Source organism: Saccopteryx leptura, chromosome 7 (genome assembly GCF_036850995.1).
Source record: "Saccopteryx leptura isolate mSacLep1 chromosome 7, mSacLep1_pri_phased_curated, whole genome shotgun sequence".
Classification (NCBI taxonomy): domain Eukaryota; kingdom Metazoa; phylum Chordata; class Mammalia; order Chiroptera; family Emballonuridae; genus Saccopteryx; species Saccopteryx leptura.
Genome location: NC_089509.1, coordinates 82057985 through 82071937, shown reverse-complemented (window position 1 = coordinate 82071937; position 13953 = coordinate 82057985). Strand labels below are relative to the sequence as shown.

Sequence of the window (13953 nt, the reverse complement as noted above, 5' to 3'; positions counted from 1 at the left end):
TTCTCAGACTGAAGTGGGGCTGGGTTACATTTACAAATAATATGAAGCGGTGATGGTGTCAACATGGACTTGGTGAAATTACATTTACATGTTAAGGACATTAAAGACTGTAAGAATTTTATTTTAGATCCTGTTGTATTAGTTAAGACTTTGCTTGATTATCTAAGAAGCTTTAATCACTTCATTGTATTAGGACATGTTATATTATCTGTTAAAATTGGCTATTTCAATTTTGTTGTTTATATTTTACAATCTGCCTCCAAATTGGAACATGGGAATTCAGATGAGTATGAATCATAGCACAAGAATTGAAGTAAAAAAAAAATACAAAAGGGGGGATCTGTTGGGGACCGAATAAGTAGAGTATTTTTGCAATCTGGATAGAGGTGCTGGGCCCAACCCCACCTCACCTATCTAGTTAACAAGGAGCTACACCTGATTCTCGTTTGTCTCACCCATGTTCTCTGGAGGAGGCTGGAAGCTAGTTTCTTATTAGTGTAAAGTAGATTTAGATGGTATGGTGGGGTTGTCTTTGAGTTGCCTTGGAAACTTAATTGAATTGTTGATGGGCCACGTTTTTTTCCATGAATAAAAGTAGATGTGCTTCTGGGAGCAGCCATGTTATGGCTAAGGAACAGTAGAGACTGTTTGCTGTGGCATCCTCCCGAACCCATCTGTATGTATATATCTTTAAGTCTCTGTCATTTATTTAATTCCATACCTTTTCCCGTTCGAAGACCTCGTAATAGACTTGTCATGGCTGGACTGCGACATGTCCCTGAGACCCTGAATGCAGCAGACATGGGTTTGAATCTCAGCTTCAGTACTAGTGAGCCAGGTGAACTCGGGCTGTTTCTCTCCTTCTCTGGATCTGTTTCCTCCGGTGTAAACTGAGGCAACAGCACAGCCCCCTCAGGGGGCTACCGGGAGACTCAATGTAGTGAAGCAGGCTGAGAGCCTGACACAGCATGGCACCTAGGGGGTGCCCACACAGGTCACTGCGGGCGTGCCACCCACACTGTGGGAGGCCCACCCAGACTGCAGTGGGGCCTGCTGCATCCAGCCCAGGCCACGTGGCAGGCTCCGGGCTGAGCTCCACAGGGGCACCAGTCCCTCCCTGCAGAGAGTCCCTCAGGCAGGGACCCTGGATGGGAACCGGGGTAGACATAGGACTACCAGGGGATTCTGGGAGCTTGACACAGACCTAAAGAAGGGCAGGAGGGGGGAGCAAGGCATTTAGACTAAGGGAGTGGCTTGAAGAAAGGCACAGAGGTGAGAGTGCAATCCCTAGTGGAGGAGGGACACTCGGGGAGACAGTGAGTCAGGTGGCTGTAAGGGGGTCTGAGGCCACACCAGGACTCGGTACCAATGCACCGAAGGCAGAAGAGGAGCAACAGTGAAGGCTGCGCTGGCATGCAGCGAGCTCTGGCTCAGGCAGGTCCAGGCGCCCTCCGGGGCCAGAGGGCAGACTCGGGCCACGGCCCTCACCGGGCACAGCCTTCCCGGACAGGGCCCCGGAGGTAGTGAGAGGCAGGACACCAGGAAAGGCCTCAGGATTTGGAGACCAGATAGGTGTGATCAATCCAATCAAAGTGTCCTTTAGTTAGGGACGGTGATGCTGAAGCCTGTGGGGAAACGCTGGTGTAGACCTATGGGGACAAGGCACCAAACAGTATGTATGTATGTATGTATGTATGTATGTATGTATGTATATACTTAAAAAAGAGATTCCCACAAGAGCCTAGATGCTCACCTGGGCAGGTGTGTAGATGGAGGTGTTGAGCGTGGTGCAAAACCTGACCCTGAGGATACTTAGCACAGAGGATGCCATAAGCTGCCCCCTGCTGTGTCCGATTGGTCCATGTCTATCGAATATGTCTGTGCCAGTCTGTGGGCTACACAGTTGATCGAGGGGCAGGAAGTGTAGCAGGAGCCCACCGAAGGTAAGTCCGCAGTCTGCAGAGGCTTCACCAGACCAGGCAGTGAGGCTGACATCCCAGGAGGAATGAGGGGCAACTGGCCAACAGAGGAGGTGATGGACCAAGGGTGTTCCAGGGAGCTGGAACAGTAAGTGCTAAGCCCCTGAGCTGTGTGGGAGCCAACTGAGTTCTGGGAATTGAAACTAGATCAGAGTGACCAAAAGGAGAAAGAGGTAGGGGGTGGGCAGAGAAGGACGGGAAAGAGCCCACTGCCTTGTGGGCCATGGTAGGTGTGTGGATTCTATCATGATGAATGGGGGTGGGGGTACTAGGAGCCAGAGCCCAGTGAGGAGGCCAGGACAGCTGGCCAGGCTGGAATTGGCATCCCATGGCATTGGGACCTAGCAGAGTGGCTCAGCTAGAGGTCTGTACAGGGGAGACTCTTAAGCCCAGCCCAGTGAGGTCCAGCAAATTTGGGGAAGAGAAGGCCTGGGAACCTTTGAGGCGCAAGATTCTGAATTAAGCAGAGCGCAGGGGCCCACCCCTCCCTGGCCCTCTGCCTGGCCAGGAGCAGAGTCCACTGCTCAGGCGACTGATGGGTACCGATTCACCCACTCTGGTCATAGCAACCGGGTGCACACAACAGGGCAGAATGAGGGCACAGGCGGGCGGTGGGGTATGTGGGCCTTTAGCGTCCCAGGTCTGCTGTGGGCACCCAGATTTCCAATCAGAGCCTGAGTCAGCACCAGAGTGGCCGCCTCGTGGCTCCAGCCCTCTCCACCCCCTCCCAGCCACCCCAGCCACTCGGGAGAGTCATTTCATTTCTCAAATTAAAAATCCATTCTGTGCTGTGAATAACACGGGAAGAGCCTTGGGAGGCTGGGCAGAGGACAGGGAGCTGGCGGGGGGATGTTTTCCAGGGCACAGATACCGCAGAACTACCACTGCCGGGGAGCGAGGGCTGGCTGGGCAGGCTGGGCGCTGGGCGGTCTCCCAGAGCAGAGGCAGGGCCGGCTCAGCTCCCGAGGGGGCAGGCAGCAGGCAGATGGGGGCCCAGTCAGTCCTCCGTATGGGCATGCCAAAGAGGCACACAAATGCATCTGATCAGGCCTGACCTGTGGTGGTGCAGTGGGTAAAGTGTCGACCTAGAACGCTGAGGTCACCGGTTTGAAACCCTGGGCTAGCCTGAGCAAGCACCCATGAGAGCTGATGCTTCCTGCCCTCCCCCCTTCTCTCTCCTAAAATGATGGCAGCCCCCACCCCTTGGAGTGAAGCACCCAGCACCTCACTTAGAGCTCAGTAGAGGAGCTCATCAGCATGAGGGCTGCTACGCCCAGTGGGTTGGGACTGCTCTGCACCCAGATCCTGGCAGGGGGTGCTGGGGGTTAGGGGCTGGGCCACAGTCAGGGAAGGGGTACAAGTGAGGGGTTCCGGAGCTGACCGGAAGCCCTAACCGCTGTCCTCTGCTGTATCCCTCGGGCCCTCTCCTTCCAAGGCAGCTCTGGCCCAGGCTCCCTCGCTTCTGCCCCCCCCCCCCAGCTGGGGCATCCAGGGGCCCCACTCAGGGCTTGGCTGGAAGCCGCTGTGTCCAGTCATTCTCTTGTCCTCAGGGGTCACCTTGACAATGTGTGTGTGGGGGGGAGAGGATGGAAGAGCTCTAGAAGCCTCAAAAAGAGTGAGGGAGCTCCATTCACCCGAGAAGGGGCGGAGGAGCGAAGGAGACGAGGCCTGCTCGCTCTTATTGCTGGGCGTGTAGGGCCACTGGGACCAGGGGTCATGGGCCCATCCCGGGGTGGGGGCCGGCTGCTGAGCTCAGGGCTGGGTGAGGGGGCGCGGCGCTGCACAGAGCAGGCACGCTGGAGCCTGCCGGCCAGGAGTGGGGCAGTGAGAGGACGATGGGTCCACGGCAGCGGGGTCCCGGACAGGCGCGGCCAGGAGGAGGTTCAGACCCTGAGCTGGGAGGCGGGGAGGCGGGAGGGGCGAGGAGGGCTGAGGGCCTGGGCGCCCACCCCGCTGTGAGTGGGCACAGGGTCCCCGAGGAAGCATGTTTGCCTTTGCGCCTTTCTGCTTTCCTGTCAAAAGATAGTCGGCTCCCTGAGACCATGTCCATTTTTGTATTTCTTGGAAATTTCACGGCATTCATTTCGGGGAAAATAAAAGCTGTCATTGCTGGAGAAATGATACCAATCAGAGCCCGAAAAGGCTGGAAAATTATCCTCCTGAAGACAAAATGTTGAGGGTAATAATGCAGATTAAAAGCACAAAGAGCCACTTTGCCACCGCCCTGTCTTCCCCTCCCCCTCCCCCTCCCCCACGGAATCACACCAGGGACCCGGGAAGCAGAGGAGGTAGCGAGGGCAGGGCAGAGGAAGCAGAGACTCCAGAAACATACAGTAGCGTTCATCCAGAAAGCTCAGCACTCCCTGTGCCCCACATGGGCCAGGCTCTGGGTACCGTGGTGAAACAGGCAGAAGGGGGCTCTGCCCGGAGGCTGGGAGCCGTGGCAGGGAGGGCCCACATTAAAAAGCAAGTTGTAGGGGAAGAAGGTAGGGCGTGGATAAAGCCACAGTCCCCCACTCCTGCCCTGTCCTCCCACCAGTCCACATAGCAGGGTCCTGGCGCCCAGGGCCTGCCTGAGGACAGGGGCAGAACAGAGCAGGCAGCCTCCCTCTCTGTCTCCAGCAGCGTGGGCTCTTCTTCACTCTCCAGTTCTTCTCTTCCTCTCTGGCCAGGGGGCTCCTGAGCAGTGGGTGCCAGGACCAGTCAAGGCTTGGAATGAGGGGCTGTCTCATCCCTGAGGCCCCCCGTTCCTGCAGCAGCCTCCAGGGCTCTCCCTCCACCAGGCCTGGGTGAGGGTTGCACAGGCAACCCAAATCACATACGTCCTCGGGGGAGGGCTGGGATGGGCGGGGGCTAAACCGGAGGACCAGGAATCCCCTTACTGAAGGCCGCTCAGCGTCCGGCGCTGTAAAGGAACATCCTGCAGCTTCTACGAGAGTCCTCCCTGGGCGCTCGGTGCTCCAGGCCTGTGGGCTTTACTGGGACGACCCATCTCCAGCCTGAGCCCCTTACTGGCCGGCTGGTGGGCAGCTCCGAGTGGGGACATGGGATCGGGAAGGTAGAACTCCTTCCTGAATTAGCAGGAGCCCTCACTCTTTCCGGAACGCAGTTGAGACTGGAATTCCCCAGCCCGGAGTTGGTGCAAGACCCTCGGGAGCGTGTCCCCGCAGCCGTCGTCCCCGCTCCCGAGCTGCCACCAAGTAGCCGGGATGGAGGCAGGAGGAAGGAGGGGACGAGGGGGGCGGGCGGAGGAGGGTGGAGCTGCCCGCGCGCCCCCTCCCTCAGGTCCGCGGGCTGCGCAGCGCGACGCGGCGGCAGAGAAGCCGGCGGGCGCACGGAGAGAGCGGCCGCCGCTCCGGCTCCGGCTCCGGCTCGGCTCGGACTATGGCTCGAGCTCGACCCACTCTGTTCCCGCTCGGCCTGGTGCGCACCTGACCGGTAAGTGGCACTCGAGTCTTCTCCTGCCGCGACCACCAACGCAGCCACCTTCGCCCCCGCGGCGAGCCTCAGGGCTTTGTCTGCGTCCTGGCAGTTCTGGCTCCGGCGCGGCTGCGACTCCCGGGCTCGGCTCTCCTGCTCCACGGGCTGCGCGGCGCGGGAGGCTCAGCGCCCAGAGCACCGGAAACGCGGTGAAACTTCGCCCAAGTTTGGGTTCCGGGGAGAACCTGTTGAAGCCGGGAGTAGCCCAGGACGGTACTGGGTCCAGGTTCTTAGGGCCGTCGGCGGTTCCTCACCCCTTCCTTGGCCAGACGGCGCGCTACGCTTGGGAAAGGGGCTTGAGAGTGGTTCTACTGACTTCCGTCAGGGCCAAGTTTGGTTTTCCAGTCGCTTTCCTGAACGTCTAGTTCCAGTAAGGGAGCGAAGGCGGCTTCAGGGTCCGCAGAGACGAGCCCCTGACCGCGCCTCCTTCTCCAGCCTCCGCTTTCCCCCTCCCCTGGCCTTGGCTGTGGTAGGTCGTGAACAAGAAAGGCAAAGGAAGAGAAACAGCCTTTCATTGAAGGCCTACTACGTGCCCGGTGCTCCCAGCTTTCCAGCAGAGGCCTCTCAGTCTGCCACGGGCATAGGTGTTCAGGGAGAGAGAAACAGATCAAAGGACGCCACTTTGCGAGCGGGAGGCGGTGGCCACTCGGAGCCTTCCCCTTCTCTCGTTCTCCCAGTGGTGCAGGGAGGCCGCTGCTGTTGGGGACTCGGGTGACTTTCAGCCTCTGGATCTAGGCCTGCACGCACCCTTTCCGTTGTGCTTGTGGGCCCCGTCGGGTCCCAGTTCCCCTCTAACCCTGCGCCTACCCTTCCTGCAGCTGCGGCCCCGAGGGCCATGCGGAGGCCAGCCAGGAGGCCGGCGGCCGGGTGCCTTCTGTAATCGAGATCGCTAAGGACTGCGGTGTGGTGCCAGCAGCGCCACGGAGGCCCCATATTCGATGACTGCACACTATGATGAGTTCCAATAGATACAGTACGTGAGCCGGTGCTGCACGGGAGGCGGGGGCGCAGGACCTCGCTGCCCCCTCCCCCCCGTTTCCCGTTGGGCGCTGGACGGAGCGCCACCGGGGCCCGGGCCGGTCTGCCACGCTGGAACCGGCGCGAAGTGTGCCTGCTGTCCGGGCGGGTGTTTGCCGCCGGCCTCTGCGCCACCCTGGCCGCTATGCTGGCGCTCAAGTTCCTGGGCCCGGGCGCAGCGGGCAGCGGAGCCTGCCCCGAGGGCTGTCCGGAGCGCACGGCCTTCGCGCGCGCCGCCTGCTTCCTGGCCGCCAACCTGGTCACCAGCGTAGACCCGTGTCAGGACTGCTATTCCTCTGCGTGCGGAGGCTGGCTACGGCGCCACGCCATCCCCGACGACAGGCTCACGTATGGCACCATCGTGGCCGACGGCGAGCAAAACGAGGAGCGCCCACGGCGCCTGCTGGCGCGGCCCGCGGGTGAACCCGGTGGCGCGGCTCAGCCTAAGGTACGCGCCTTCTTCCGCTCGTGCCTCGACATGTGGGAGACGGAGAGGCTCGGCCCCAGGCCCATGCTGGAGGTCATCGAGGACTGGTGGCTGGGACCGGGGTGGTGCCGCCGAGCGCCCGGGAGCCGCAGCGCGCTGGGATCTCGACCGGCTGCTGTACGAGGCGCAGGGCGTGTACAGCGCCCCGCGCGCTTCTCACTCTCCGTCAGCCTGGACGACGGGAACTCCTCACGCTACGTCATCCGCGTGAGTGTTCTCGGCGCCCCAGGCACCCCTCTGGCGGCCAGGGACCCGGGGCTCACGGCCCCGCATCCCAGGGACCCGCGCGGGAGGGGCGGGGACAGAGAAGGAGGGGAGCGAGTGCTGGCTGAGCGCGGGAGGAGGGCACAAGTGATTTCCCTCCAGTAACTGCGGTGTTTAGCGGAGCCGCGGGAGCTCCATTTTTCCAGCCCTCGGGCAGGCTGTGAGAGCACGGGGGAAGGGACGTCCTGGAGCCCTGTGGGGCTGGGGCACGCCGGATGCCGGGGCCCCAAATGGCCCCTCACAGGTGGGGAAAGCGAAGGCTTGGGGTGGGGTGAGGGGTTGGGGGCGGGACCTCCTCTCTATCAGTTCCAGGCTAGACCCGTAGGGGTGGGGGCTTCCGCGCCCCCTTCTCTGTGTAGTTGGAGGGGTTATTGTCTTTGTGGCCCTAGGCTGGGACAGTGGATGTCTTACCTGTTCGGACATTTGAATGAAATTCAGTCTGTTTGCCTGAATTTGGCTTGTTGTGCTCTGACCTCTGACCCCCAACTCTCCCCCAGATTGACTAGGATGGGCTCACCCTGCAGGAGAGGACCCTGTACTTAGCCCAGGATGAGGACAGTGAGAAGGTGTGGGGGCATGGGGTGGGATTGCAGGGCAGGCGCGGCGCCCCAGGAGGCACGGACCGGCATCTAGCACTGACCCCCACCGTTGACGTGCCCGGTCCTGGTCCAGGTCCTGGCGGCGTACCGGGTGTTCATGGAGCGCCTGCTCAGCCTCCTGGACGCCGACGCCGTGGAGCAGAAGGCCCAGGAGATCCTGCAGCTGGAGCAGCAGCTGGCCAATGTGAGCAGGGGAACCTCCGTGGGCTGGGGGAGGGGACCGCCAGACAGGGCTGGGTCAACCTGATCTCCACCCCAGATCACAGTGTCGGAGTACAGTGATCTCCGTCGGGACATCAGCTCCATGTACAACAAGGTGACACTGGGACAGTTGCAGAAGATCACCCCCCACGTGAGTGTGGTCTGGTCCTGGAGGGGACGGTGCTGACCCTGGAACTCCTGGGTCAGCTCCTCTCCAGGACTCCTGGGTCCTCTTGCTGTATCTCCTGGAACCCTGTCTTCCGTGGTCCCTGCCGCACCCAGCCCCACTGTGCCCACCCATGCCCCACAGCTGCAGTGGAAGTGGCTGCTGGGCCAGACCTTCCAGGAGGACTTCTCGGAGGATGAGGAAGTGGTGCTGCTGGCCACGGACTACATGCAGCAGATGTCCCAGCTTATCCGCTCCACACCCGGAAGGTACAGCTGCCAGTCACCCACCCCAGGCCCCGCCCCTGTATCCCAGGTCATCTTCTTGGTGAGCTTTGAATTTCCACCCCCAGCTCCGTGCAGGGGCCACACTGGGGAGGCTTGTTAGGAGCACTGGAGTAGGAGTCCTCTTCCCTAAGTTCAGACGTGGCTTTCTCCACCTCCTCTGTGGAACCCTGAGCAGGGCTGTGAGCTTCCTGAGCTGCAGTTTCCTCATCTGGCGACAGGGAGGCTTGAGTGGGTCTGGATGTCAGAAAGGGCAAGTGTCGCCACCACTCTGTCACCCCAGGGCCACCTTGGGGAAAGTCTCCCTGCTTTCTGACCACCTTGGGGAGGAGCAGAGGCCCCTCAATGCTAGCTCTTAGGTGGGCAGTCACCGGAAGTGCCCCTCACCACCCATAGCAAGGCAGAAAACGATGCTGGCCCGTGACCCACCAGCATCAGGTGCTCTGCTCGGTGGCCAGAGGTGTGTCCCACTGTGTGGGGACCCAGCCCTTCTCCCTGACTAGGCCACTACAAGCTCTGCCCTCATGTGCCTGGAATGACCCTCCCTCCTGGGGGCCAGGACCAGGAGATTCTGCTAGGTCCAAGCCCAGGCTCGGAAGTACGGGTGCCGGTTTGTGCTCTCAGATGGCCCAAGCCTGTGAGTCTGTCTGGATACCCAGCTGCTCTACCTGGCCCTCAGGATCCTGTACAACTGCCTGGTGTGGCGCATGGTGGTGGTTCTGAGTGAGCATCTGTCACCGCTGTTTCGAGAGGTGCTGCATGAACTGGCACGCAAGATGGAAGGCAGTGACAGGCCCCAGGAGCTGGCCCGGGTCTGCCTGGGCCAAGCCAACCGCCACTTTGGCATGGCTCTTGGTGCCCTCTTTGTACATGAGGACTTCTCAGCCTCCAGAAAGGCCAAGGCCAGGCTTCCCTGGGCTCGGGGGTAAGGGTGAGGTGGGGGTGCTGCACTGAGCTTGGAGTTCTTGCACAGCCTTGGTCTGAGGATGGTGAGCCCTACACATCCTCCTCCAGCCTGGGGCAGCTTAGGGCTCTGCCCTCTCTGAGGTTCCATGCTGCTTTCACCAGGCCTCCTCCACCAGGAAGCCTACCTGGTTTGTCAGCCAAAAGAGGCCCTCCCCACCAAGCTCCTGCCCACCCTTCTCCGCCACGCTCAGTAGGCATGGCCTTAGGGAAATATGTGATCGCTGCTGTGGCAGTGTGCCCTCTTCCAGACTGGGATTTTTCTTGTCCGGGCACAGGGTCTGGCTCCCCACCGCCATGGTCTCCCCTCAGTGCTCAGCGCCAGCCCTGAGCTTAGGAAGTGGTGAATGATTAAGGGATCCCTCATGCGAGATGCTGGGGTCCAGAGCTAAGCGCTCCCGGGTTGACCCTGGAGAGCTGACCCTGCAGGTGCAGCAGCTGGTGGAAGACGTCAAGTGCATCTTGGGCCAGTGCCTGGAGGAACTGGACTGGGTGGACGCCGAGACCAAGGCGGCTGCCCGGGCCAAGGGGAAGTGCGGTCCTGTCCCCAGTTGTTGGTTCCACGCTTACCGAGCGCCTGTCGTGTGCCTGGCACTGGGACAAGAAAAAAGACAAAGATGCCGTTTATGAAGTTGGCACCACGCAGCCAGCCCCCTGTCCTTGATCCTTGAGCCTCACCCCAACGCTGGAACTAGAGCATTCTCCTCTGTGTGTGTGTGTGTGTGTGTGTGTGAGGATGGTGAGCCATACACATCCTCCTCCAGCCTGGGGCAGCTTAGCGCTGTGTGTGTGTGGGGGGGTGTTACCTGAGGCCCGGGCACGCTCACTGCCTTCTTCACGCAGCTCCAGTAGTGATGGTGATGGTGGGCTACTCTGACTTCCTGCTCAAACCTGAGGCCGTGGACAAGGAGTATGAGATGGGCCTGACCCCTGGCCTGGTCCTGCCCATCATGACCAACTGGGCTTCTTCAGGCCCCTGGCCAAGACCCCCAGAGAGCCCCCCGCCTCTGCAGAGAAGGGGCCGCAGCCAGCCCTCAGCTGGTGGGCCTCGGGAGGGCCCGTGGCCGGCACAGCTTGGTCCGGCCCTGCCCGGCCTGCTGCTGAGCGCTGCCTGGCCCCGTGCAGTTCGGGGTCCAGGAGAAGACCTACTTCAAGAACGTCTTAAACAGCATCCGCTTCAGCATCCAGCTGTCAGTCAAGAAGATCCGGCAGGAGGTGGACAAGTCCGCGCGAGTGCCTGGCCCAGAGCTGGGGTGGGCAGGGCGGTGCCACGGGCAGTGGGCACTTTTCCAAAGCCAGGAGGCTGCTGGGGCAGACTGCCTCATGCCATGGTGGTACTGGGGCGCAGGCCTGGGCAGGTCGTGGGAGGGGTTTGTTAGGGTTGGGGATCATCCGGGGTCAGCCTGAGAGGCCCAGGGCACGGCTGTAAGCTGGACCACAGAACAGTCGAGGAGAAGTTGGCTAAGAGGGAGGGAGGTGGGGGTGTTGGGGTGTGGAACCCCCAGGTGGTCTCAGCTTCCCCCCACAGGTGGCTGCTTGCCCCACAAGCACTCAATGCCTACTTTCTACCCAACAAGAACCAGATGGGTAAGGGGCGTGTCCTGAATGGGGTGGGGTTTGGAGGTAGCAAGGGCCCCTGCTGATCACACCCTTCTTTAGTGTTCCCAGCGGGTCTCCTGCAGCGCACCCTGAATGACCCTTTCCACAGTGATTACAGAACCTGGCCTTGTCTGCGAGGTGGGGCGGGGGGCTGCTCAGATTGCTCCCAACCTGGGCTGGGTCCGGGAGCCAGGACATCCGTGGCCCCTGGGTCCCCTAGTCCTAACTCATCCTTGGTTATTCAGGGAAATGTGTAGGTTTTTCTTTTTCTTTCTCTGTAGTGTTCCCAGTACGCCTTACCTAGTGTGAGGTTTCACGGGGGGTTTCCGAAGTGGAGCGGCCCCAGTGACAAGGAAAAAGGCCCAAGCCCGTGTGCGCTAGTTTCCCTCCGCCTCCCTGCCACCTGTCTCCTCCCCCAGCTCAGTTCTGTGAGCTTATTTCCTAAAAGTCAGTGCCCTTTCGCATAGGCCACAAGAATGAGGCAGGAGTGCCCTGGGACCAGGCCGACACCACTGTGGCCTCCCTGGGTGGCCTCCTAGCCTGGCCAGGGCCTCCCGGGGCCTGGGCAGCAGTGAGGCACCTTCAGAAGGCAGGTGGGGCCTGAAACGCTGCTGCCGTGGGCCCAGGTCTCTGAACTCCGGGGTATTGGCACCATCGTTGGGCACAAGCTGACCCATGGCTATGACGACTGGGGTGAGGCCTGTGGGTTGAGGAGATGGTGGAGGAGGGGAAGACAGGCCGTGGGGGGCAGGGTGGTGATGGACTGATTGAGGCCTCCCAGGACCCCTCTGTCCCCATGAGCTAGTGGGTGGGGGAAGGAGGGGACTCAGTACCCAACCCCGGCTCTGGGGGTGAGGGTCAGTCTCAGCCCACGCTGCCCGCTCCCCACAGGGGGCCAGTATGACCGCTCGGGCAGCCTGCTGCACTGGTGGACACAGGCCTCCTGTAGCCGCTTCCTGCGCAAGGCCGAGTGCACTGTCCACCTCTACGACAACTTCACCGTCTACAGCCAGCGGGTGAGGCCCCCTGGCCTCCCTCGGGCCCAGCTCAGCACAGACCGGGAGTGTGCACACCCAAGCGCACGCACACGTGTCTGAAAAACCTTGTGCGGGTCCCTGCACACGCACCCAGGGGCGCGTGCACACTCAAGCGGGCAGGTGGATGAGCTCGCACAGACTCACAAAGGCTGTGGGGCTCAAAGGGGTTGGCGTCCCTCCCAAGCCTGCTGGGAGAGGGGAGAGGAGGGCAGGGTGGGGGGTGGGCAGGGCCCAGGGTGCCAGACCTGAGGGAGCTCCGCAGTCATGCAGCCCCTGGCCTTTCCCTCTCTCGGCAGGTGAGTGGGAAGCACACACTTGGACAGAACATCGCAGACATGGGGGCCTCAAGCTGGCCTATGTGAGCTGCTGGGACCTGCCTCTCCATCCCTCCGGGGGAAGGGTGGGTGCTCATGGGGCCTCAACCTGGGACGAAGACCCCTCTTTCTCCCTATCTCGTTGCCCTCTGGCATGGGGAGGTGGAGCCTGTGCCAGGCACAGCGTCCTTGGAAAAGGAGGGACTCCCAGGCCCTTCATTTGGAGAGAAGGGAGGGCTGCCTGGAGGGGGTGGCACGGGCCTGGGGTTAGCCCTCCTGGGAGGGAGGACTGCTTGGAGAGCATGGGAGGCAGGAGTGGGGCCTCGCTGTGGTGGAGGTGTGCAGAGCCGGGGCTGACCAGGCGGGGGGTGGGTCAGGGCACCCCTCTGTGGGCCCCGCTGCTCATGCCCGGCTCCCCCAGGCCTATCAGAAGTGGGTGCGGGAGCATGGCTTAGAGTAGCCGCTGCACTGGCTCAAGTACAGACCCAGCCCGCTCTTCTTCTTTGCCTTCGCCCAGGTGGGCCGCGTGGGGGCCCGGAGTGGGTGCAGTGGCCCTGTGGGTTCTGATAGGAGCTGAAAGCCTGGTGTGCTGGGAGTTGTGTGTGTGTGTGTGGGGGGGGGGGGTGGCAGGGCTTGGGTAGTGGGGACGTCTGGCATCATCTCCCACCGTCCTCCCCTGCACCCCCATCCCGGGCCCAGAACTGGCTCATCAAACGGCGGTCGCAGTCCATCTACCTGCAAGTGCTGACCGACAAGCACGCACCTGAGCACTACAGGTATGCCCACCGGCCTACCTGGGCCTCCCCCCCCCCCTCCTGGTATCCGGGATGGGAGCAGGTATGGGTGGGGCGGCACAGCTGGGACCCACATTCTGTGGGTCTCTCCTCTCACCCCAGGGTGCTAGGCAGCGTGTCCCAGTTTGAAGAGTTTGGCCGGGCCTTCCATTGCCCCAGAGACTCGCCCATGAACCCCGTCCACAAGTGCTCTGTGTGGTGAACCGGCCGCTTGCCCACCCACCTGCCAGCCCCACCACCTTGCACGAATTGCCTCCTGCTGGCCACTGGACCCGATCCTGTCCCTGGTCTGGGTGCCCCCCACCTTCCCAGCCCATCCAGGACCCGGCCCCGAGCTGCCCCTCATTTTAGGGGAACCAGGCGCAGCGACAAGGTTGGGCCCCAGGAAGGCCGGAGCCCGTGGCCAGGCCAGGCTGGCTGGAGCCCCAACTTGGCTGTGTTCTTGCTGCTATGTCTGGTCGATAAAGCTGCTGTACGGTCACCTCCGCATCTTCGGGGGCCTCCAGAGAAGGTGGGGCCCTAGAGACCTTGTCCCCTCCCAGCGACCTTGGCTGAGCTGCCTCTGTCCTGCCTCCCTGGGCTCTTTTGTCTTTTTCATCAACCACCTATTCCTTCCTCCCCCCACGTCTTGCCTCGGTTCCTGCCCAGGTCAGGGGGGTGGGCACAAACCAGCCAGAGCACCCAGCCCCATGAGCTGCACTCCAGTATGATGCTGGACCGCCTCCCCCTGCAGAGCAGAGGGGTGCCACCTCACCTTCTTCCCCCAAAA

At 61.6% G+C, this 13953-nt stretch overlaps 1 protein-coding gene across 1 annotated transcript; it reads left to right on the top strand.

The window, feature by feature from the left end:
* Window positions 1–3695: 3695 nt before the first annotated feature.
* On the top strand, window positions 3696–13386 carry LOC136379021 (endothelin-converting enzyme-like 1). The gene is given in 24 exon segments (XM_066346503.1): window positions 3696–3934; window positions 4893–5179; window positions 5265–5417; window positions 5462–6170; window positions 6373–6460; window positions 6463–7007; window positions 7009–7106; window positions 7109–7170; window positions 7725–7793; window positions 7900–8010; window positions 8086–8178; window positions 8338–8462; window positions 9157–9379; window positions 9870–9978; window positions 10293–10378; window positions 10566–10663; window positions 10969–11027; window positions 11100–11144; window positions 11661–11732; window positions 11931–12055; window positions 12373–12438; window positions 12812–12907; window positions 13090–13166; window positions 13287–13386. Coding segments are annotated over 24 exon segments (3735 nt in total).
* Window positions 13387–13953: the final 567 nt, after the last annotated feature.